The 21689-nt window shown below is 42.9% G+C and overlaps 1 protein-coding gene across 1 annotated transcript in view; it reads left to right on the forward strand.

The window, feature by feature from the left end:
- LOC124795436 (dynein regulatory complex subunit 4) overlaps positions 1-18109 on the forward strand; it is a 136288-nt gene extending 118179 nt beyond the window's left edge. The window contains exons 10-11 of the mRNA XM_047259462.1: positions 11206-11415; positions 17884-18109. Coding sequence (XP_047115418.1) covers positions 11206-11415; positions 17884-18069 — 396 coding nt within the window. The 3' untranslated portion in view covers positions 18070-18109. The remainder of the gene's footprint in view (positions 1-11205; positions 11416-17883) is intronic.
- The last annotated feature ends 3580 nt before the right edge of the window (positions 18110-21689 follow it).

Raw genomic sequence — 21689 nt, forward strand, 5'->3', positions numbered from 1 at the left:
CACTTGGCTTAAGAGTCATGAAACAAAGCTGCGTACGTGGAAGAGACCTGGAGACACCAGAATGTTTCAAAAAAACGTTTTGCATCACTTTGGTTCCCAGAACTTCTGAATATAGACGTTGACTGTGGATATTGTATCACAGACACAGTCCCTTTGACTGTTCAGGGATGTCACTAAACCCGCCCAAAGATGTAAACAACCATGCATGAGCAGCGCCTATTAGACAGAGGGGGTCCAACAGCCAATCAGTTCCAATCACTCCACCGGGAAGGAGGTACACGGCCCATGTTGTCTGTAGTTCAACCATGCCTAGATGGTCAATACCGCAGTTTGATCGCATCCACATTGTTACTTGTGTCAGGAGGGGCTCTCAATAAGGTAAGTGTCCAGGTGTTTCAGAGTGGTCCAAAGCGATGTTGTTCCAACATGGAGGAGATACACAGAGACAGAAACTGTCAATGACGTGCTTCGCTCAGGCCACCCAAGGGTTACTAATGCAGTGGATGACCGCTACCTAAAGATTATGGCTCAGAGGAACCTTGACAGCAACGCCACCTTGTAGAATAATGCTTTTCGTGCAGCCACAGGACATCGATTCAAACTGTGTGCAGTAGGCTGCATGATGCGCATCTTCGCTCCCAACGTCCATGGTGAGGTCCATCTTTGCAGACGCGACACCATGTAGCGCGGTACAGATGGGCCCAACAACATGCTGAATGGAATGCTCAGTATTGGCGTCACGTTCTCTTCACCGATGAGTTTCGCATATGCCTTGAACCAGACAATCGGAGATGTGTTTGGAGGCATCCCGGTCAGGCTGAACGCCTTAAACATACTGTCCAGTGGGTGCAGCAAAGTGGAGGTTCCCTGATGGTTTTGGGTGACATTATGTGGGGTCGATGTGTGCCGCTGGTGGTCATGCAAGGCGCCATAACGACTGTACGATACACGAATGCCATGCTCCGACTGATAGTGCAACCATATCAGCAGCATATTGGCGAGGCATTCGTCTTCATGACGACAATTTGCGCCCCCATCGTGCACATATTGTGAATGACTTCCTTCAGGATACCGACATCACCCGACTAGAGTGACCAGCATGTTCTCCAGACATGAACCCTATAGAAAATGCCTGGGATAGATTGAAAAGGGCTGTTTATGGACGATGTGACCCACCAACCACTCTGAGGGATCTACGCCGAATCGCCGTTGAGGAGTGGGACAATCTGGACCAGCAGTGCTTTGATGAACTTGTAGATAGTATGCCACGACGAATATAGGCATGGATCAATGCAAGAGGAAGTGCTATAAGGTATTAGAGGTAGTGGTGTGTTACAGCAATGTGGACCAATATCTCTGAAGGTCTCGCTGTATGGTGGTACAACATGCAATGATTGGTTTTCATAAGCAGTAAAAAGGGCGGAAATGATATTTATGTTGATCTCTATTCCAATTTTCTCTACAGGCTCCAGAACTCTCGGAACCGAGGTGATGCAAAACTTTTTGTGTGTATAATGGCAAGACAGAGATTTTGGAACAAGATGATAAATTGTAAGATATTTCCAGGGACCAATATGGACTCTTACTACAGTGTGTTGGTTATGAACTGTAGATTAAAAACGAAGAAATTACAAAAAGATAGGAAATTAGGGAGGTGAGATCTGGATAAGATGAAAGAACCAGAGAGTTTAAAAAGGTAGAAAATTAAAGGGGTGGGACCTAGATAAGTTGAAAGAATGAGCGAGTTTCGAAGGGGGCATTAGACAACAATTGGCTGAACCAGGGGAAAGGCATATAGTGGAAGATGGATGGGTAGCTTTGAGAAATGAGATAGTGAGAGCAGCAGAGGAACAGACAGGAAAAGAAAACAAGGCCTAGTAGAAATCCTTGGATATTGTGGGAGATGCTGAATTTAACTGACGAGATAATAAAATATAGAAAAGCAGCAAATGAAGCAGGCAAAAGGCAATAGAAACGTCTAAAATGAGATTGACAGGAAGTGCAAAATGGCTAGGCAGAAATGGCGAGAGGGCAAATATAAGAATTCGAATCATATTTCACTAAGGGATGGATAGATACCACCTACAGGAAAATTAAAGAAGCCTTTGGAGAAAAGAGAAGCAGCTGTATGAGTATCAACAGCTCAGATGGAAAACCAGTGCTAAGTAAAGAAGGGGAAGCTGACAGAGAGAAGGAATATATAGAGAGTCTATACATGGGAGACAAATTTTGAAGGCAACGTTATAGAAAGGGAAGAGGATGTAGATGTAGATGAGATGGGAATATGATGCTGTGAGAAACGTTTGACAGAGAACTCAAAAACCAAGTTGAAACAAGACCCTGGGGCAGACGACATTCTTTCAGAACTATTGATAGCCTTTAAAGAACCGGTCGTAGCAAAACTATTCCATCTGGGTTGCAGGATGTACGAAACAGGCGAAATACTTTCAGACATCGAGAAGAATGCAATAATTCCAGTTTCGAAAAAAGCAGGTGGTGGCAGGTGTGGGTATTATCAAAATATCAGTTTAATAAGTCTTGGTTGCAAAATATTACCTCAAATTCCTTATAGATGAATGGAAAAACTGGTACAAGCTGACCTCAGGGAAGACAAGTTTGGATTCCGGATAAACATAGGAACACACAAGCAATACTGATCCAACGACTTCTCTTAGAAGATAGAGCAAGGATAAGAAAACCTTCATTTACAGCGTTTGTAGGCTTAGAGAAAGTTTTTGACAATGTGGATTGGAGTACTCTCCTTGAAATTCTGAAGGTAGCAGGGGTAAAATATACTGAGTTGACAAAAGTCGTGGGATAGCGATATGGACGTATACAGGTGACAGTAGTATCACGTATATGAGGTATAAAACGACAGTGCATTGGCAGAGCAGTCATTTGTACTCAGATGATTCATGTGGAAAGGTTTCCGATGTGATTGTGACCGCACAGTAGGAATTAACAATGTAGGATGGTAGTTGGAGCTAGGCGCATATGACATCGTATTTCACAAATCATTAGGAAATTCAGTATTCCGAAATCTACCATACAGTGTCAAGAGTGTGCCGAAATAACAAATTTCAGGCATAACCTCTCACCATGGACAATTTAGGGCTTCACTTAACAGGCAATAGCAGTGCCGTTTGCATGGGAGCTGTTAGTGCTAACAGACAAGCAACATTGCGTGAAATAACCACAGATTCAACGTGGGACATGTGACGAACATATCCATTAGGACAGCATGGCGAAATTTATCGTTAATGGGCTATGGTAGCAGTCGACCAACGTGAGTGCCTTTGTTAAAAGCACGACCTCCCTTGCAGTGCCTCTCCTGGGGTCATGACTATATTGGTTGGACCCTTGACGCCTGAAAAACTGTAGCCTGGTCGGATGAGTTCCAATTTCAGTTGGTAAGTAGTGATGCTAGAGTTCAAGTGTAGTGCACACTGCATGAAGACAAGGACTCAAGTAGTCAACAAGGCACTATGCAAGCTGATGTTGACGTCAGAATGGCGTGGGCTGTGTTAATGCGGAAAAGACTGGGTCCTCTGGTCCAACAACCAAATGAGGACATTAGCAGCCATTCTTGAACTTCATGTTTCTGAACAGTGATGGAATCATTGGATGGCAGTGATCGATGTCATGGGCCACAGTTGTTTCTGATTGGTTTGAAGAACATTCTGGACAATTCAAGCGAATGATTTGAATTCCCAAATCACTCGATAGGAACACTGTCAGACATTTATGGGACATAACCAAGAGGTCACTTCATGCACAAAATCCTGCATCAGCAACATTTTCACAGTAATGGATGACTGTAGAGACAGCGTGGCTCAGTATTTCTGTAGGGAACCTGCAACGACCTGTTGAGTCCATGCCATGTCCAACTGCTGCACTACGCCAGGCAGGAGGAAATCAGATATGATATTAGGAGGTATTCCGTGACTTTTGTTGCCTCAGTGGACAGGGCATGAAAGGCTATTTACAACTGTACAAAGACCGGACAGCAGTTATAAGTGTAGAGGAGCATCAGTGGGAAGTACTGATTGAGAACAGAGTGAGACAAGGCTGTAGCCTCTCCCTGATTTTATTCAATCTGTACACTGAGTTAAGGAAACGAAAGAAAAATTTGGAGTAGGTTTGTGGAGAAGAAATAAAAATTTTGAGGTTTGCTGATCATATTGCAATTCTGTCAGAGACAGCAAAGACTTGTAAGAGCAGTAAAGACTTGGAAGAGCAGTTGAATGGAATAGACAGTGTCTTGAAACGAGGATATAAGATGAACATCAACAAAAGCAAAACAAGGACAATGGAATGTAGTCGAATTAAATCAAGTGATGCTGGAGAAATTAGATTAGGAAACGAGACAGTAAAAGTATTTTATGAGTTTTGATATTTGGGCAGGAAAATAACTGATGATGGCTGAAGCAGAGAGGGTTTAAAACTTAGACTGTCAATGGGAAGAAAATTGTTTCTGAAGAAGAGAAATTTGTTAATATCGAATATAGGCTTAAGCATTAGGAAATATTTTCTGAAGGTATTTGGAGTGTAGCCACCTATGGAAGTGAAACATGGAGGATGGACAGTTTAGACAAGAACAGAACAGTGGCTTTTGAAATGTGGTGCTACAGACAAATGCTGCAGATTATATGGGTAGATCATTTAACTAATGAGGAGGTCCAAACAGAATTGGGGAGAAAAGAAATTTGTGGCACAACCTGACTAGAAGAAGGGATTGGTTGGTAGGACAAATTCTGTGATATTAAGGGAGGCATGTGCAGTAAAAATCGTAGAAGGGGACTAAGAATGAATGCAGTAAGCAGAATCAGAAGGACGTAGGTTTCAGTAATTATTTAGAGATGAAGCGGCTTGCGCAGGATAGAATAGCATGGAGAGCTGCATCAAACCAATCTTTGGACTAATTCTGGTTCATCAGTGAGTTTGAGTATGCCTGTTACAACACCAGAAAGGACTGACGACCCTTATGACGATATGTCAGTTCTGCTTTGGCAGAAGCAAAGAACGCGGAGATGGGTAGCCAGACGTGCGAGAGAAAGACAGGGCCTATTCCCCTGCGCCGCTCCTCTCCCAGGTGGCCTAAATTCTGGTCTATTTACGCATGTAGGTGACTTCGTCTATAATAACTTTAAAGTCATTGATATGTTCTTTGATGTAGACATATCCTTCAAAATTCCATGATGATTTAGCAGTAATCCGCTTAATACTTGTTGGGTGATAAAGAGACTCTTATGCCACACGTTGCTGATGTATACAGAACTGTAGACTGTGCTGCCCTCTGGTGCATGCTCATATAATTGTGACCGAAACTGTAATGGGCGCTGCGAATAAATCTGTGAGCTGAAGTTACTGTGCTGAATTCCTTTAAATACAAGCAAGAAGCAATACTTTGGTGCCGAAACCCGGGAATATATGAAGAGTTTAAGTGCTTCTACACGTACAAGAGGATGCAGTGCCGACAGAGATGATTTTGAGCGGCTTAAATCTCAAAATACGATCACTCCCGCCACATTCAGTACATGCAGATAAATCGCGGCATTGCTGTGCTGCAAGCACAAGGACATTACTGACTGTTTCCACTTGTATATCGTGTTACTTGGTGTGTGCTTGATGGTGGTAGGGCTATATTGTGCATTTGGCGTAATATTTACACATTACAAAGAGGACTGCTAAAGTATTGGTAGGCCGCAGTGCCATCTGTTAGCAAGAACGAGCAGTTCTAAGGGTTGCAAACTGTGAATATTGCACAGCAATGCCATCTCTTAGCGATAGTGGACATCTCATTATGGGGTGACTTACACAGACGCACTTCTGCCCTAACTGCGACAGAAGTGGACGTTCGAACATCACGCATTTTGTAAGCTAGATAAACGCGTTCAATCTTTCTACACCACCAGTGGATGTCAGACACTGTCAAGAGCACTTGCGGAAAACATTAGAAGAGCCGGTCACACTCAGTGACTGCATACAGGATATGCTGGATGACACAGAATGTGAGGTCAACAAAGAAGCTTGTGAAAACTGTACTGACAAATGCAATGCACCATCTAAATGGCGGAAGGTGCTTTAGGAGGAGCACATTCAGGGCACAGAAATGCAACTGATATGCGTTTGCCACCCTCAGCAGCTTGCCAGCATGCCTATGTGGACCTCAAGTTGCCTCCTGTCGTACTGAATCCCTTCTCAGGTGAACACGATTCTGGGAGCACTTCACAGCTTCCATAGGTGAAAATTCAATGTTGTCGCCTGTGAAGAAGCACATAGTCCTCTATGGATATTCATATGGGGATCCCAAGGATTTGGTCGATGGGATTGCTGTTACAACTGACACATATGAGCAGACGAAGCAAATATTGAAATCCAAGTATTGGGATGAGAACAGGATTATACAGATCCACAATGATTTCTTGGAGAATCTTAATTCTTCTATTTCCAGCAGTCCAGAGACTCTCAACACCACCTATACTTAGTGCCATAAGCAGATTCAAGCACGAAGAGCACTAGGAGAGGATGTGAATTCTTATGGGAGAGTGCTTGTCCCCAAACTTCTACATGCATTCTAGGAAGAAATTTGCAGAAACTGGCTTAGCCACGAAGGCAAAACATCGAAGAAGATAATCTCTCACAACCCACGGAGTTTCTCAACGATGAGGTCGAGAGAGCCATCACCACAGGCAGAATATGTGTCTGAAGAAAAAAACCATTGCTTCTTTTGCCTTAGACGTGGCCACAACTAAGCTCAGTACTTTAAACAGATAAATGCATCCTGTGCAAAATGTAAGGGTGAGCACCACATTTCCATCTGCAATAGCAACCTCATGACGAGAACAAGATTAAAGCGATGACCTCCAGTTTCTCATACTTACAAACTGCTCTTGTCAGTACCAAAGAACCAGGCACTACGAACAAATTGACACATGCCATCTTAGACACAGGGAGTCAGTCAAGTTTTATACATCATTCACTTATAGAATCTCCCCAACTTAATGTCACTGCAACCATAACTCTGGAGATAATGACATTTGAGCCATCCTGAAAATCATCCCTGTCAAGGAGGTTAATTTCGATATGATGGGATATTCCGTCAACGCCCATGTATCAGTTGAAGCTTTTGAAAGCAGCAACAGTTCTCACATCTGCCGACAGTACCAGAAGATGCAGTAGACATTTTCTTGATGGAGGGTACGCAACTGGCCAATTCAAGAGGGGACACTGAATATCTACCTACTGAAGTCCTCACTGAGGCAGATTATTACTGGAAAATTGTGACCCTGGGTTAACCAAATAAGGTATCTCAGACATTGGTTCTCCTTCCCATAACCTTCGGTTCTGTTCTTAGTGGAAACAGAACTGGTACTGCAGTGAACAAGGCAACTGTCAACTTCATTCAGTGTAGCTGCATTGAGATATCTGATGAGACAGTAAACCGTTTTTGGGACAGGAGATAATTGGCACAACAGAGCATCAAGAGTGAGCACTGACATCCATACACCACCCTGTCTGACAAGAGTTCTGACAGTCATACCACATGGAGGATGGCTGCAGTATTGTATGCCTGCCTCAAAAGGAGGATGTATTTTTCTCTAGCAACCACACTACTGCTGAAGCATGTTTGTGTTCCTTACAAAATAAGTTGCGAGGGAATGAAGAACTGAAACTCATTTATCATGAGGCCATGTCAAATTACAGTAGGAGGTGTCAGGCAGAAGTTGCACCTGAGGGCTACACAGTTGTATGCCTTTTTTACCTGCCACACCACATTGTGAAGAAAATGCAGCAGTGGAAGCATCAAATACGGGATTGTGTTCGGTGTATTATCACATGAACCAGACTCTCCATCTTTGAATGACAATCTCAAAACAGGACCAAATTTACTGCCATATTTACTTGCCACCTTGTTAAAATTGTGCAAATTTCCGATGGGGATAGTTTGTGATGTGGACCAAGCAGTTTTACAATAGGTCTTGAATGAATAAGACAGAGATCTCACTGGGTGCTTTTGGTATCTTGTTGAACAAACTGAGAATGGTGTCTACAATATGACAGACAATGAGATAACATATCATTTCAAATATTTACCATTTGGACTTGCACCAAGGCCATGCCTTTTGTCAGCTGCTGTAAGGAAGCTAGCACCACTAAATAGTGACAAATATCCATGAGTTTCAGCACTAATTGACAATTACATTTTCATGGACAGTTCTGTAATTAGTGCGATAGTGAGGAGACAGCAACTATTTACCAGGAACTAATAATACTCTTCCAGTAAATAAGTCATCCACTTTCCAAATGGACAACTAATTTGAAGGACCTGAAGGCAATACGGCATGCCAAGAGTCTTGGAACCAAGCCCACAACACAAATTTTGGGAATCAATTCGAATACAGAAAATGACTGCATTCCGCTGACTACCAGAGGGTAGCAGGAGATATGAAAGACAAACCGACAACCAAGAGAAATGTTCTTCGAGCAGCTGCTGAATTCTGTGACCCTTTTGGTCTGTTAACACCCTTTGGGGTCATTGCTAAACTCATCTACCAAGACATGTGGCTAAGATGTCTTGCAGAGCAGGAAGTTTTGCCCTCAGATATTGCATGTAGTTGGCACTCTTGGGTCTCAAAGCTTCATCACTTGTCATTATAGCACATTGCCAGATGGACAGGTGTGACAGACAAAAGTGATTCTGCAGAAGTGCATGTGTTCTGTGATGCATCAGAAAGAGTCTGCTGCTGTTCTGTACGTATGGACAGCCACTGAAGTTGGTTACACAGCACATATTGTTTGCAGCAAGAATATCTTGCTACCAAGCAAGAAAGTAATCTTATCTGGGTTGGAATTGCTTGCCACATTGGTTGGCATATGATGCCTTTGCTACTTTTGCCAGGAAACAGGATCTGATGGCAATAAGTCACCTTGGAGTGGATATGAAATCATCAAAACAAATGGAAAACCTTCATTTGCGTTTGGATAAGAGAAATACTGGCGTACACTGCGCCCAGCCAATGGAGGCATTGTCCTGGAGGTCAAAATCCTGCAGATCATCTCACATGGGGGCTGGAGGCAGACATGCTACTAGCACTTGACATGTGGTCCACCATGGTTTTCAGAAGACAGGCAGTCATGGTCACTGAACATCTGGCCCCACCTAAATTAATGCCAGAAGCCAAAATCTGGACAAATGTCACTGTGGTTGCCATTACCAAACCACTGTCAACATTTCAAAATATAGTCCCTACTGGCGAATTCTTCACATAACTGCCCTTGTATTTCAGTTTATTGAGAGTACAAAGTACAAGATTAGAAACACTGATAGTTTGAGAGCTCTGGAATTACACAATGCCTGAACATATTGGATCAGAGTTCAAGAGGAGCTATTCACTACCAAACTCTCAGCATTGTGTAAGGGAGAACCCGGAGCATCAGGGATAGCTCGATACAATCCTTTTCTGTTGGATGATGCGATTTGGCTCAGTGGCACGTTACAATGCACTGCAATGTCCAATTCAGAGGAACATCCAATTATTCTGGACGGAAGTCATCAGTTCACGGAACTTCTCATCGAACACATGCATTAAGGCTGCACCATCTCAGAGTATGCATCATACTACAAGAACTATGCGAAGCATTTTAGATTTTTTGAGGACAACAATCTGTTCAGAGAGTTCTCCACTTTTGCCTGCCATGTGCTAGACAATCCCCAGTCATCGATAGGAAGGAATGGAGGCTCCATAGCCACTAAGCAGAGTTCAACCTGCAAGACCATTTGAAGTAACTGGAATTAATTTTTCTGAATGATTATATGTTAAAATTGGTCATCACCTCAAGAAGTCGTACATGGTCTTGTTCATATACGCCACAACGTATGTAATTCACATTGATATTGTCACCGATATGCTCACCGATACATTTATAATGGCTATGCAATGCTTTGCAGGACGTAGAAGCCTGTCACGCACTGTTTACTCAGACAATGCTACAATATTCCATGCAACCAACACTGAACTGTCTGAGCTCTTCAAAATGTCCAGCTTACTGACATATGGTATTACTGTGCCCACAATGTACTCACCTGGAAGTACATACCACCACAGGCAGCTTGTTGGGGAGGTTGGTGGGAATGCATGATAAGCTCCATCACACGTTGCTGGAGGGAGGTGCTTGATCGCTCTCAAGTTGGTGAAGAGAGCTAGAACATCATTTTTATAGGACTAGAAGGAGAAATAAACTCAGGACCCTTCACTCAAGGAGCGAGCGATACACCATTGGCACCAACCCACTTTCTAAATGGTGGAAAACTAGTAACCATTCCATGTGCACCAGAACCAGCAGCTAGAATGGATTTTGCCGTGCAGTTCTGACTAAGACAAAAGGTCAATGAGGACATTTGGTGCAGGTGGCAAAATGAATACCTCCTCCTGCTAGGACGCTACCGTAAGGTGGAAAAATATCCCTCAAGAAGAACAATGAGAGTTCGAGAAGGACATGAAACCATGGTTCTTGTGGAAGAAAGCAGTGGTGGAAGAGGTGCGGCCCAGCTGAAATGACAAAAAGATGACAAAATAAGATGCATCATTCTCTGGCAGCCGGATGGCACAAAGATCTGTCGACCAGTGCAGCTGCTCATCCCTCTCGGGATAGACCAGGGTAGGGAGGATGTTGGGGAATAAGAGACACTTATGCCATCTGTTGGTGTTGTATTCAAAACTGTAGACTGTGCTGCCCTCTGTAGACTGAAACTGTAATGGACGCTGTGAATACATCTGTGAGCTGAAGGTACTGTGTTGAATTCCTTTCAAATACTAGTAAGTAGCAACAATAATTTCCTTGACATTATTTTCATCATTTTTGTGCACCTCGAAATTTAAATGTTTTCTCAAAAACTGATCAGTATTGGATTTTTACTGCTTTACCTTCCATTTTTGACAGTTACACCAGTAAACACTACGGTCACAGGTTCGAATCCTGCCTCGGGCATGGATGTGTGTGATGTCCTTAGGTTAGTTAGGTTTAAGTAGTTCTAAGTTCTAGGGAACTAATGAATGACCTGAGATGTTAAGTGCCATAGTGCTCACAGCCATTTGAACCAGTAAACAAACCAACATACATTATATCTCATTGCAATACATTATAAAATATTCAGTATATTGCCCAACATTTAACCATTTTTGCTTATTGTTTTTACGACAGCTGCAACATGAAAGAGATGAAATACACCATCGCTTCGTCACTGCGATAATGGAACTGCAACAGAAAACTGGCTTAAAGAATGTTTTACTGGAGAAGAAATTGTCGGCGATTACTGGAATGCTGGAGCAGAAGGAAGCTGAGTTAGGCGAGATTCTGTCAGCTGCAAATCTGGATCCTACCACTGTCGGCGCCATCAACAAGAAATTCGAGGTGAGCTGACGTTACATATCCATCATCAAACATTTGAACTGTGGTCCATATCGGAACGGGTGCTCTACCAGTATTTCGAAAAATGGGAGAGAGGCAATAGCAGATTGAAAATGTATTTAAAGGGGTAAAACATTTCCGAGGAAAGCAGTCCAGCAAGCTGTTCCAACGCCCACTCTGCTACAGAATGAGGTTTTCATTATTGTGGTTTGTTATCAAGTCAGAAGATCGATTTGATCATGCTTCTTTATCTCCGCTTACCTATTACAACCTAAATACATTGGAACCTGTTTACTGTAGTATTAAAAAAAAAAAAACAAAAAAAAACTTGTTGTCTCTCACTACGAGTTCCCCCCACTCCCACCTCCACCACTTCCCTCTCACCCATATACTTTTCCCTTCATTACCTAAGAGACGATTCATTGATGCTACAAGATGTGCACTGCCAACCGATCCCTTCTTTTAGTTAAGTTGTACCATAATTTTTTTTTCTCTCCAGTTCGATTCAGTATCTCTTTTCGAATTTCGCGTAGTATCTTACTTCCCCCTAAATATCACAATAACTATGACCATTAACGAAATGATGAGCATGCCATCACCTGACATATAAAGCTATAAGTAAAGTATAAGCTATTTACCGAATACTTTCTGTAAAATCGTTTGGGAAAGATTGCAGGTCATGCTCCTCGAATCTGTCATTGCCGACTGGCCGAAAGGTTTGACACTGTCGGCCTCCTCTTCCGAACAAACGAATGAACTTGCCCATTGCTTTGGACGAAAATTGGTCACTGCGCGTTGGCCATCATATCCTGCATGGGCTCTACCTCTCTCAACGCTACACATAACGCTCTAGTCTTCTTATGACCTCTGTTTCTTGTATTGATGCATTACATGGTAGATCCTCTACTACAAGTCATCTCGAAATGCGTTTTTTTGTGACTTTATTCCTTAACACAGCGTGACTTTTGCACTTTCACCGAACATCTAAGGACTCACAGATAATGCTGAAATGAGTCTGAAAGCTAGGTATCTTGTGTACCTTTTTCATGCTACCAATATTTACGGAGCTTCAAGCCTAACTCCTTTTCTACAACACAGAAACGTAAAGTCGAAAGAGTATGAAAGCAACTTATGCATACGTAAAATGATCACATGATAAAGATTTCATGGTGCTACTTTGTCTAAACAGATCTCACTGGCCGCAAAAAACACGAAAAGTTGCCGTCGTTAACCAAGCAAAGATTGTTGTTTAGGGAACTGGGTACGTGCTCCGGGCTTGATCAACAACATCGAGAGAACGTCGCATACTTTTCACTGTATATGAGCTTCGCCCGTGCTATTCTGTAGAAATATGGTGTGGCGAGCATAATAATCTTTGCTAAGAATCATCAAGCAAGCTCATTATGCAAGAATTATGAAACTAGGAGTGCATAAACATAGACCTCATGGGCGATCTGGCAGAGTGCAATGACGAAGCAGCGCGTCGTCTCGACAGAAAGGTTCCTAAGTAGGAGGTTCCTGAAAGCAAATACACGTTTTTTCCTGTCGAGAGATGCTTCAGAGAGACGGGATCCATGATACTACATAACGGAGGGATGCTTGACAGACTTAATGTGAGGAAAGAAGGGATGTGCTACATTTGGCAGATGAAGATCCACAGACGAGTACTGAAAACATATAAAATACTGTAGTGAAGTCGAAGTTTTTTGTTCGGCTTACTCTTGAGGGTACTCGGTACCATCCGTATCACGCTCAGCTTGTTTAAAAATCTTTATCTCTGGACTGTCAAAAGCGCATTGTCTCTGGCAGATGGATACGATAGTTATGCATTAATAAATTACTCATTCCTGGTTATTCACTAATGAAGCGACTGTCAAACGCGACTGCGTTTTCAATAGACGTAATGCTCATATCTGGTTGACTGTAAACTCCTATTTCACAGCGGAACGAAACCATCAAGTAGAATTTTCAATGAATACCGGGCGCGACATTATTGGTAACAAATGAACTAGACCTAATTTTTACGATCCCAGCTATCTGCCGCAGACTATTTAAGATTACCGGAAGAGTTGGAAAACGTCCAGTTGACTGTTAAAAGTTTCCTATCTTCTGCGGCCAGCGACGAGAAAATGAACACATTAACCGCCGGAGTAACTGCAGATATATCGGAGTCGATTCGAGTAGACAGCGTTTTGCCCTACAACCGCTGATACCGCTGTATGCCGAAGCCATGTTGTGTGAGATAGCTACGGCCAGACATTTACTGCAGTTGTCCGTTTCGTTGAGTTTTATGTATGCTGAATTGTCTTTGATGATGTATTTGTGTATCTGTCGTGGTGGTCGATTTGGACTGTCCTTGATATCTCCCGATGACGACAATTCACACAAATGTGTGTGAGTATATGTGCAGACACAAAACAAGTGACACACCAAACTAGGATTACTTTTGCCAGTAACTGGATTCGTGGTGTTGAACCTATGGCATTGCTCCCACAGTATGCTAACCTAAACTTTGATTGGGCCATTTGACAAATGTTGTGTACAAGACAGAAAAAGCAGAGCCCACTGAAATGCACCAAAGGATGTACTGTAAATTTGCATTAGTTCAGAAAAGTTTATAGGTACTCCAATGCGTGTGCACTTCATGGGAGTCAGTTTTCAGGCTGGAGGGGAACTGTTTCATTATGATTACTTTGTCAAAAAGTTTTGGTTTTGGTGATATACATTTATGAGTTTAATTTTGATTCTTGTTATCTGTTATCCAAGACGACAGTTATTTTTGGTTGTATTGTATGTCTGACAAGTAATGTGGTGAGGAAGTGAATGAACCACATCTTGACGATACAGTTTAATTTCCTATAATTGTTATTACCTAAGATTACACAAACACGTGCTATTTATGACATTGAACAACAATATTCATTTTTTTTTGTCAGTTCCTCTTCGAGCTGCATATCTGCATTTACAACAAGTGCCCCTCGTGTTGTCTTCACGAACCAAAAACTTTCGCGTATGGCTGCTAATTTGACACCAGCGTGTAACTGTCAAATTATCTTGAATACAGTCTAGTCTGACAGTAAAAAGGAAAGAAATAACATGGAAGATATATTTCTGGTTTTCCGTCTTCGTTCAGGATTCTTTTTTTGACGTTTTGCACAATAAATTTAGCTGGAGAAGCAGTTTCGTATGGGCTAAGAGGGAGAGCTAGAATGGGAAGAGACATTTGGAGTCACCTGTCACCTCAGAGCCGACTGCGGTACTAGGCACTTCAGTCCGGAACCGCGCGACTGCTACGGTCATAGGTTCGAATCCTGCCTCGGGCATGAATATGTGCAATGGCCTTAGGTTAGTTAGGTTTAAGAAGTTCTAAGTTCTAGGGAACTGATGGCCTCAGATGTTAAGTCCCATAGTTCTCAGAGCCATTTGAACCATTTGTCACCTAAGACACCTAAGACATGAAGGTGATCGACAAGAAAGGAAAAAGTAACTGGGATTTCAAGGTGTCGTGAGAGGAGGGCTCAGTACAGCATGGAGAAAAACTAACCGTTAATAAAATCAGAGCAGGACGTCTAGTCGAGTAAAATTTACCAGATCAACGTTGGTCTGAAATGATCTGTTGTGGAGCTACTTTCGTAAAATGGCAGCCAAAAAGCGCCGAGCGGCCTGAAGTCTGTTCGGTAAGCGAACATGTCTGGGTGTGTCTAGCAGTGCTGTTATCTCCGATTAACAAGATAGTGCAGCTGTGTTGTGCTGTTGTCGTTGTGCCCCACTGCCGTTGCTTCCGCGTACTTGATTTAATAATCAAGCTTAACCCAGCAAACATCTCAAAAAGTCGCAACTAACGTAACCTGTTTGCTTTGGCAGTTCAACTGAAATTGTTATTTTCTGCCGATTTAAGTAGTAGCTTCATTCTTTATTATTATAGGTATTAGTTGGGAAAAATTATTTTAATGGACAAACTTTCGCACATTCATCGCCGATTGATTATGATTTTAAGTCCCCAACCCTACTCTGACATTATTATCAGGTTGTTTTTCTTCACCCTGTATACTGTGGCGAATGTGGTCATGGAATTTATTAATAATAATTTATGAAAGAACATTATTATTAATGTTCTTTCATAAAAATTACATGGAGAGAGGGGAAATCTTAAATTAAGAGACTTATCATCATGTATATGATAAGAAAAATGATGAACTTATAAAACTATGAAAGAATTGCTGTTCGTATTGTTATTTGGAGGCAGCCGAGAATTTGCAAATTTTTCCGAGCAATCACTGGCTTTGATGCAGTTCGCCCGCTGAATAGGCACTCGAGAAATGGCAGTTTGAGTTGAGACGGCACACGAAAATATTGCTCTATAGACGAGACACCATCGCGTCTCAGTGCTGCGGGTCTTAAAGAATCCATCAGTAATTATGTTATTAATTATTTGTGTCGCAGGCTTAAAGGAGATTAAATTCTTCATTTGTGTAGCCACAGTGTGCCTGTTTGCTTTGCAATTATTAGAGGTGTTTCAAATCCGTCATTTTAACTATTAAAAATGCGTATTTTGCCGTGAGCATTTCATTTTATATATTTAAACTATCGTGTGGAATAAAACATACTTATTATTTTCTTTACTTCTAGATCTAAAAACTCCGGGTAGCAAAAGACATTAAAGTGTAATTTTTACTTAGAGGATTTGTGTCTGGTTTACATTTAAGTTTGCGATGTTTTTGGCATAATTCGATGTCGGATCGCAGCACTACACATTTCTCGACGGAAAACACGACAGAATAATGCACCATTTGTTCAGTACCTACTCGTGGGTAACGTACACAGGCGTGTCCATATCCACCTTCAACCTCCTGTGAGATCCCCACAGGTGGGTACCACTGCAGCATAAGCGCAAAGTACGGGAACATGAATTTGTTTGCCTATTGGGACAGCTGTGCTGGGAAGCTCGTAAATTGCTCAGTGCAATATTTCGACGCTCAATACAGTTTTGATCAAGCGCTGCGAACAATTATCTAAGCCGCACTCATTTCCGTGACGCAGTGCTGATTATCAGGATTGTGCGTTAACGAGCCGCAATTTGCAACCGACTACAATTCTCAGCTCCTGCCCTGTTTCTTGTAGCGTGTTTGTTACCCACCACCAGATTAAGTCGAAACAAGGCGCCTGCAGTGGATGACAGGCCATCAGAATTACTGAAGTCCCCTGGACAGTGTGCCATGATAAAACTATTCTACCTGGCGAGCAGGATATATGAACAGACGATACACCCTCAGACTTCAGTAGGAATGTAATAATTCGAATTTCAAAGAATACACATGCTGACAGGAGTGGATAGTAGTGAATTGTCAGTTTAATAAATCATCGTTCAAAACACTGTGACGAATTATTTACAGAAGAATGGAAATCTGATTAGAAGCCAACTTGGGGAAGACCATTTTGGATCCCAGAGAAATGTAGGAACACAAGGAAATACTGACTATGACTTATCTTATAAGATGGGTTGAAGGAAGGCAAATATACGTTTAAAAACTTTTGTCGACTTAGAGAGAGCTTTTGATGATGTTGATTAGAATACACTCCTTGAAATTCTAAAGCTAGCTGGGATAAAGTACAGGGAGTGAAACGTTATTTACAACTTTACAGAATCAGAGTGCAGTTATAACAGCTGAGAGACTTGAAAGGGAAGCAGTATTTGATAAGAGAGTGAGGCAGGGTTGTTGCCTGTACCCAATGTTATACAATCCGTACATTGAGTAAGTAGTAAAGGCAAGCAGGAAGAAAATTGGGAAGGGTTCTAAAGCTCAAAGAGAAGAAATAAATACATTGGTTTTTGCTAATGATATTGTAATTCTAGCAGAGACTGCAGATGACTTGGAAGTTTACTTAAATGGGATGGATAATATCTTGAGAAGTATGAAAGTAAAACAAGGGTACTGATAATGTAATTTGGTCGAATTAAATCAGGTATTAAATTATTGGATGAGACACTAATTGTAGTACACGAGCTTCGGTATTTGGGCAGTAAAATAACTGACGATGGACCGAGTAGAGAAGATATGAACTTAACACTACCTTACGTCAGTGTAATAGTAATCTTCGTTTTGTTAAATTAATTTGGCTAAGATGTGTAATATAATGTGAGAACCAATAACCAATACCAAAAATAGTATTTAATAAATATAATTATGAATGCTCAGTGTTAAATCAAGAAAAATCTATATTTCCGATAGATCGCTGTTTCGTTGCCATCTCAGTTCTACGCATCCGTCATTCCGCACCTTGCACATTTGCACTCATGTATGGCCAGTACAAGTTCTGGCGGCATCCTAGTCAGGCGCCACTCTCAACTCTTTCATTTGCCATAGGGACAGAGCACTGTCCGTCTACATACGAGCTAGTTCTGATACAGTTGTTGATGAGTGAGCAGTAATTGTGCCATCGCACTTTTTATATAATGGTGTCTATGTGCAGGAGCTGCTGAAGCGGAAGAACGCTAAGATCCAAGACCTGCAGTACGAGCTGTCGCGGGTGTGCAAGGCACACGACGACCTGCTGGAGACGTACGAGGGTAAGCTGCGCAAGTACGGCATCCCGACGGAGGAGTTGGGCTTCACGCCGCTGCGCGCCACCCGCCAGCGTCACCAGGTTGCCACCTGACGTGGAGACGCGGAGCCTATCTGTGTTTACCTTACCTCTCGTTAACCTATACAACATGAATAAATAATTGTTCTCAGTTTCAGTTACAGCTTCTTCATTAAAAATACGAGTGTTATTTTTTTAACCTCTGATCGGTCACGAAATGGAAACCACAGTGAAAATCAAAGATGGTTTAATTTTAACATTTAACTACACCTTCCAGCTGCTTCTCTACACAGTCACCTCTCAGACTTAGATATTTGTCGTAGCGTAGTTCCAACTTTCTAATCCTCTCACCATAGGAGGCAGGCCTGTGATTTCTGCATATTCCCCATGCTGGCCTGCATTTCGTTGTCTGTGCCAGCAGTTCATGTGAGCGAAGAGGTTAAAATCACTCCAACCCAAGTCTGGGATGTATGGGTGATCAAACACTTCCCATAGGAAATGCTGCAGGATCGTCTTCGTTGCACCTGCAGTGTGCGGCCAAGAACTGTCATGAAGAAAGAAATGCATGACTGTTGCGTTATGTGGGTTGCATGAAGTCAGGCAAAACCCCTCAACAGGCTCTTCACACTTGGCAGTAGACACTATCATTGTAGGCATTTTTACGTGCTCATTGTGCGTTCAGGTGTGTCTTGATGCAATAGAAGGGCATGCTAGGGACACTGTGCATCACATGTGCTCACAGCTTCACCAGATTTTCACTGTGATTTTAATTTCACGACATATCAGAGGGTGAAAAAAAAGTGGCCGTCATAATAAATGAAAAAGCTGCGAGAAGAATATTTGTGGAGAAAAGGTGCCAACGAGACCTCCTGTGTGATATGTGTCTAATACGCTGCTTTTTATTATGCTATATACATGAGCTTAATCGATGCAAAAATTACGTCTTTCCTGTGCAGATCACCGAGTTTCTGTTTAGGCAGAAACTGTCATTTTTTAAGACTGCTTACGAATTATTTTCCATCATTGTTAGTGATTTGCAGATAATTTTTAGCTTTTGGGCTGTACAACAAAAAGATATAGCTACAAGGTAAGGATTATTGCCGTTACTCTTGTTTCTGTGGTTTGATGTGATTTTTGTCTCAGCATAGATGTGTATGATCTGTAATGGATTTTTCGTTTTGTTGATATAAGATTACGTCAGGGCTTCAGGTAATATAACTGAGAGGCTGCTGCGATGGTAAAGTACGAGGGTAACCCCAAAAGTAAGGTCTCGTATTTTTTTATGAGTACATAGACCTGCTTATTTCTACAATGGCTTACATCAGTTTACATCTTGAACATTTGGCCATTTCTCGACATAATCACCATTTCTGTCGATGCATTTTTGTAGACACTGTGGCAGTTTTTGTATACCCATGTCATACCAGCCTCGCCGCCATGCTGTTCAGAAAGTTATGAACCTCTTCTTTCACCTCGTCGTCGGAGCTGAATCACTTTGCGGCCAAATGTTCTTTTAACCAAGGGAACAGGTGATAGTCACTGGGCGCCAAGTCAGAACTATAGGGTGTGTGGGTGATTATGTTCCACTGAAACTGTTGCTGGAGAGCAACGGTTTGCCGAGCGATGTGTGGGCGAGCGTTGTCATGGAGAATGTGTACGCCCTTGCTCAACATTCCTCTTCTCCGGTTCTGAATTGCCCGTTTGAGTTTTTTCAGAGTCTCACATTAGCTGTCAGCGTTAATTGTGGTCCCAGCGATTCAGCTTCGACGACAAGGTGAAAGAAGAGGTTCATAACTTTCTGAACAGCATGGTGGCGTGCTGGTACGACATGGGCATACAAAAACTGCCACAGCGTCTACAAAAATGCATCGACAGAAATGGTGATTATGTCGAAAAATAGCTAAATGTTCAAGCTATAAACTGATGTAAACCACTGTAGAAACAAACAGGTCTATGTACTTGTAAAAAAAAATAGGAGACCTTACTTTTGGGATTACCCTCGTATGTTGTGCTGTACTGTGCTTGGGGGAGTGGATTCCACAACCTGCAAAAAGCAGGGCACCAGGATCTGTTTTGTACTACATGCAGTTTCAGCATAGATGTGTGTAATCTGTAATGGATTTTTTCATCTAGGTAAAAGTATGTCATGCCATACTGTGCTTGGATGTGTGGATTCCGCGACCTGCGAAAAGCAGCGGACTGGGTTCTGTTTTGTACTACATTGTGGCTTCTAGCTGCAGTTTTGAAGTGACTGTGGCCTAATAGGTGAGAGCTAAATCAGATGTTCTTTCCTATCAGGATTCTGCTACTCAACAATTTTACACAGTGACAAAGGGTGTTGCAATAACCAATGCCAAGATGATTTACACTCTTTTGATTAGTGTACTCTTATGAAACACAATTTTCAGGCAGACGCTACTTTCATCTCACACTTCTTATCATGGTTAATCTCATCACAGGTCAGTATTCTCAGTATTGCATAGCATGGTATAACAATGTATTTAACACTATCCTCACTGCAGTCCAACGTATGACTGACATGATTCCTGCGAACACAGAATATTCGGCACACAGTAAACCTTTTTAAACTCACTTGTCACGAATATAATCTGTCACGAATCGATAATGCTGTGCTGAGGGTCAAGCCATTGCAGTGAGGACTTACTCAGCCAGTATGACATACACTCCTGGAAATGGAAAAAAGAACACATTGACACCGGTGTGTCAGACCCACCATACTTGCTCCGGACACTGCGAGAGGGCTGTACAAGCAATGATCACACGCACGGCACAGCGGACACACCAGGAACCGCGGTGTTGGCCGTCGAATGGCGCTAGCTGCGCAGCATTTGTGCACCGCCGCCGTCAGTGTCAGTCAGTTTGCCGTGGCATACGGATCTCCATCGCAGTCTTTAACACTGGTAGCATGCCGCGACAGCGTGGACGTGAACCGTATGTGCAGTTGACGGACTTTGAGCGAGGGCGTATAGTGGGCATGCGGGAGGCCGGGTGGACGTACCGCCGAATTGCTCAACACGTGGGGCGTGAGGTCTCCACAGTACATCGATGTTGTCGCCAGTGGTCGGCGGAAGGTGCACGTGCCCGTCGACCTGGGACCAGACCGCAGCGACGCACGGATGCACGCCAAGACCGTAGGATCCTACGCAGTGCCGTAGGGGACCGCACCGCCACTTCCCAGCAAATTAGGGACACTGTTGCTCCTGGGGTATCGGCGAGGACCATTCGCAACCGTCTCCATGAAGCTGGGCTACGGTCCCGCACACCGTTAGGCCGTCTTCCGCTCACGCCCCAACATCGTGCAGCCCGCCTCCAGTGGTGTCGCGACAGGCGTGAATGGAGGGACGAATGGAGACGTGTCGTCTTCAGCGATGAGAGTCGCTTCTGCCTTGGTGCCAATGATGGTCGTATGCGTGTTTGGCGCCGTGCAGGTGAGCGCCACAATCAGGACTGCATACGACCGAGGCACACAGGGCCAACACCCGGCATCATGGTGTGGGGAGCGATCTCCTACACTGGCCGTACACCACTGGTGATCGTCGAGGGGACACTGAATAGTGCACGGTACATCCAAACCGTCATCGAACCCATCGTTCTACCATTCCTAGACCGGCAAGGGAACTTGCTGTTCCAACAGGACAATGCACATCCGCATGAATCCCGTGCCACCCAACGTG

The sequence above is a fragment of the Schistocerca piceifrons genome, chromosome 4, assembly GCF_021461385.2.
Source record: "Schistocerca piceifrons isolate TAMUIC-IGC-003096 chromosome 4, iqSchPice1.1, whole genome shotgun sequence".
In the NCBI taxonomy this organism is placed as follows: domain Eukaryota; kingdom Metazoa; phylum Arthropoda; class Insecta; order Orthoptera; family Acrididae; genus Schistocerca; species Schistocerca piceifrons.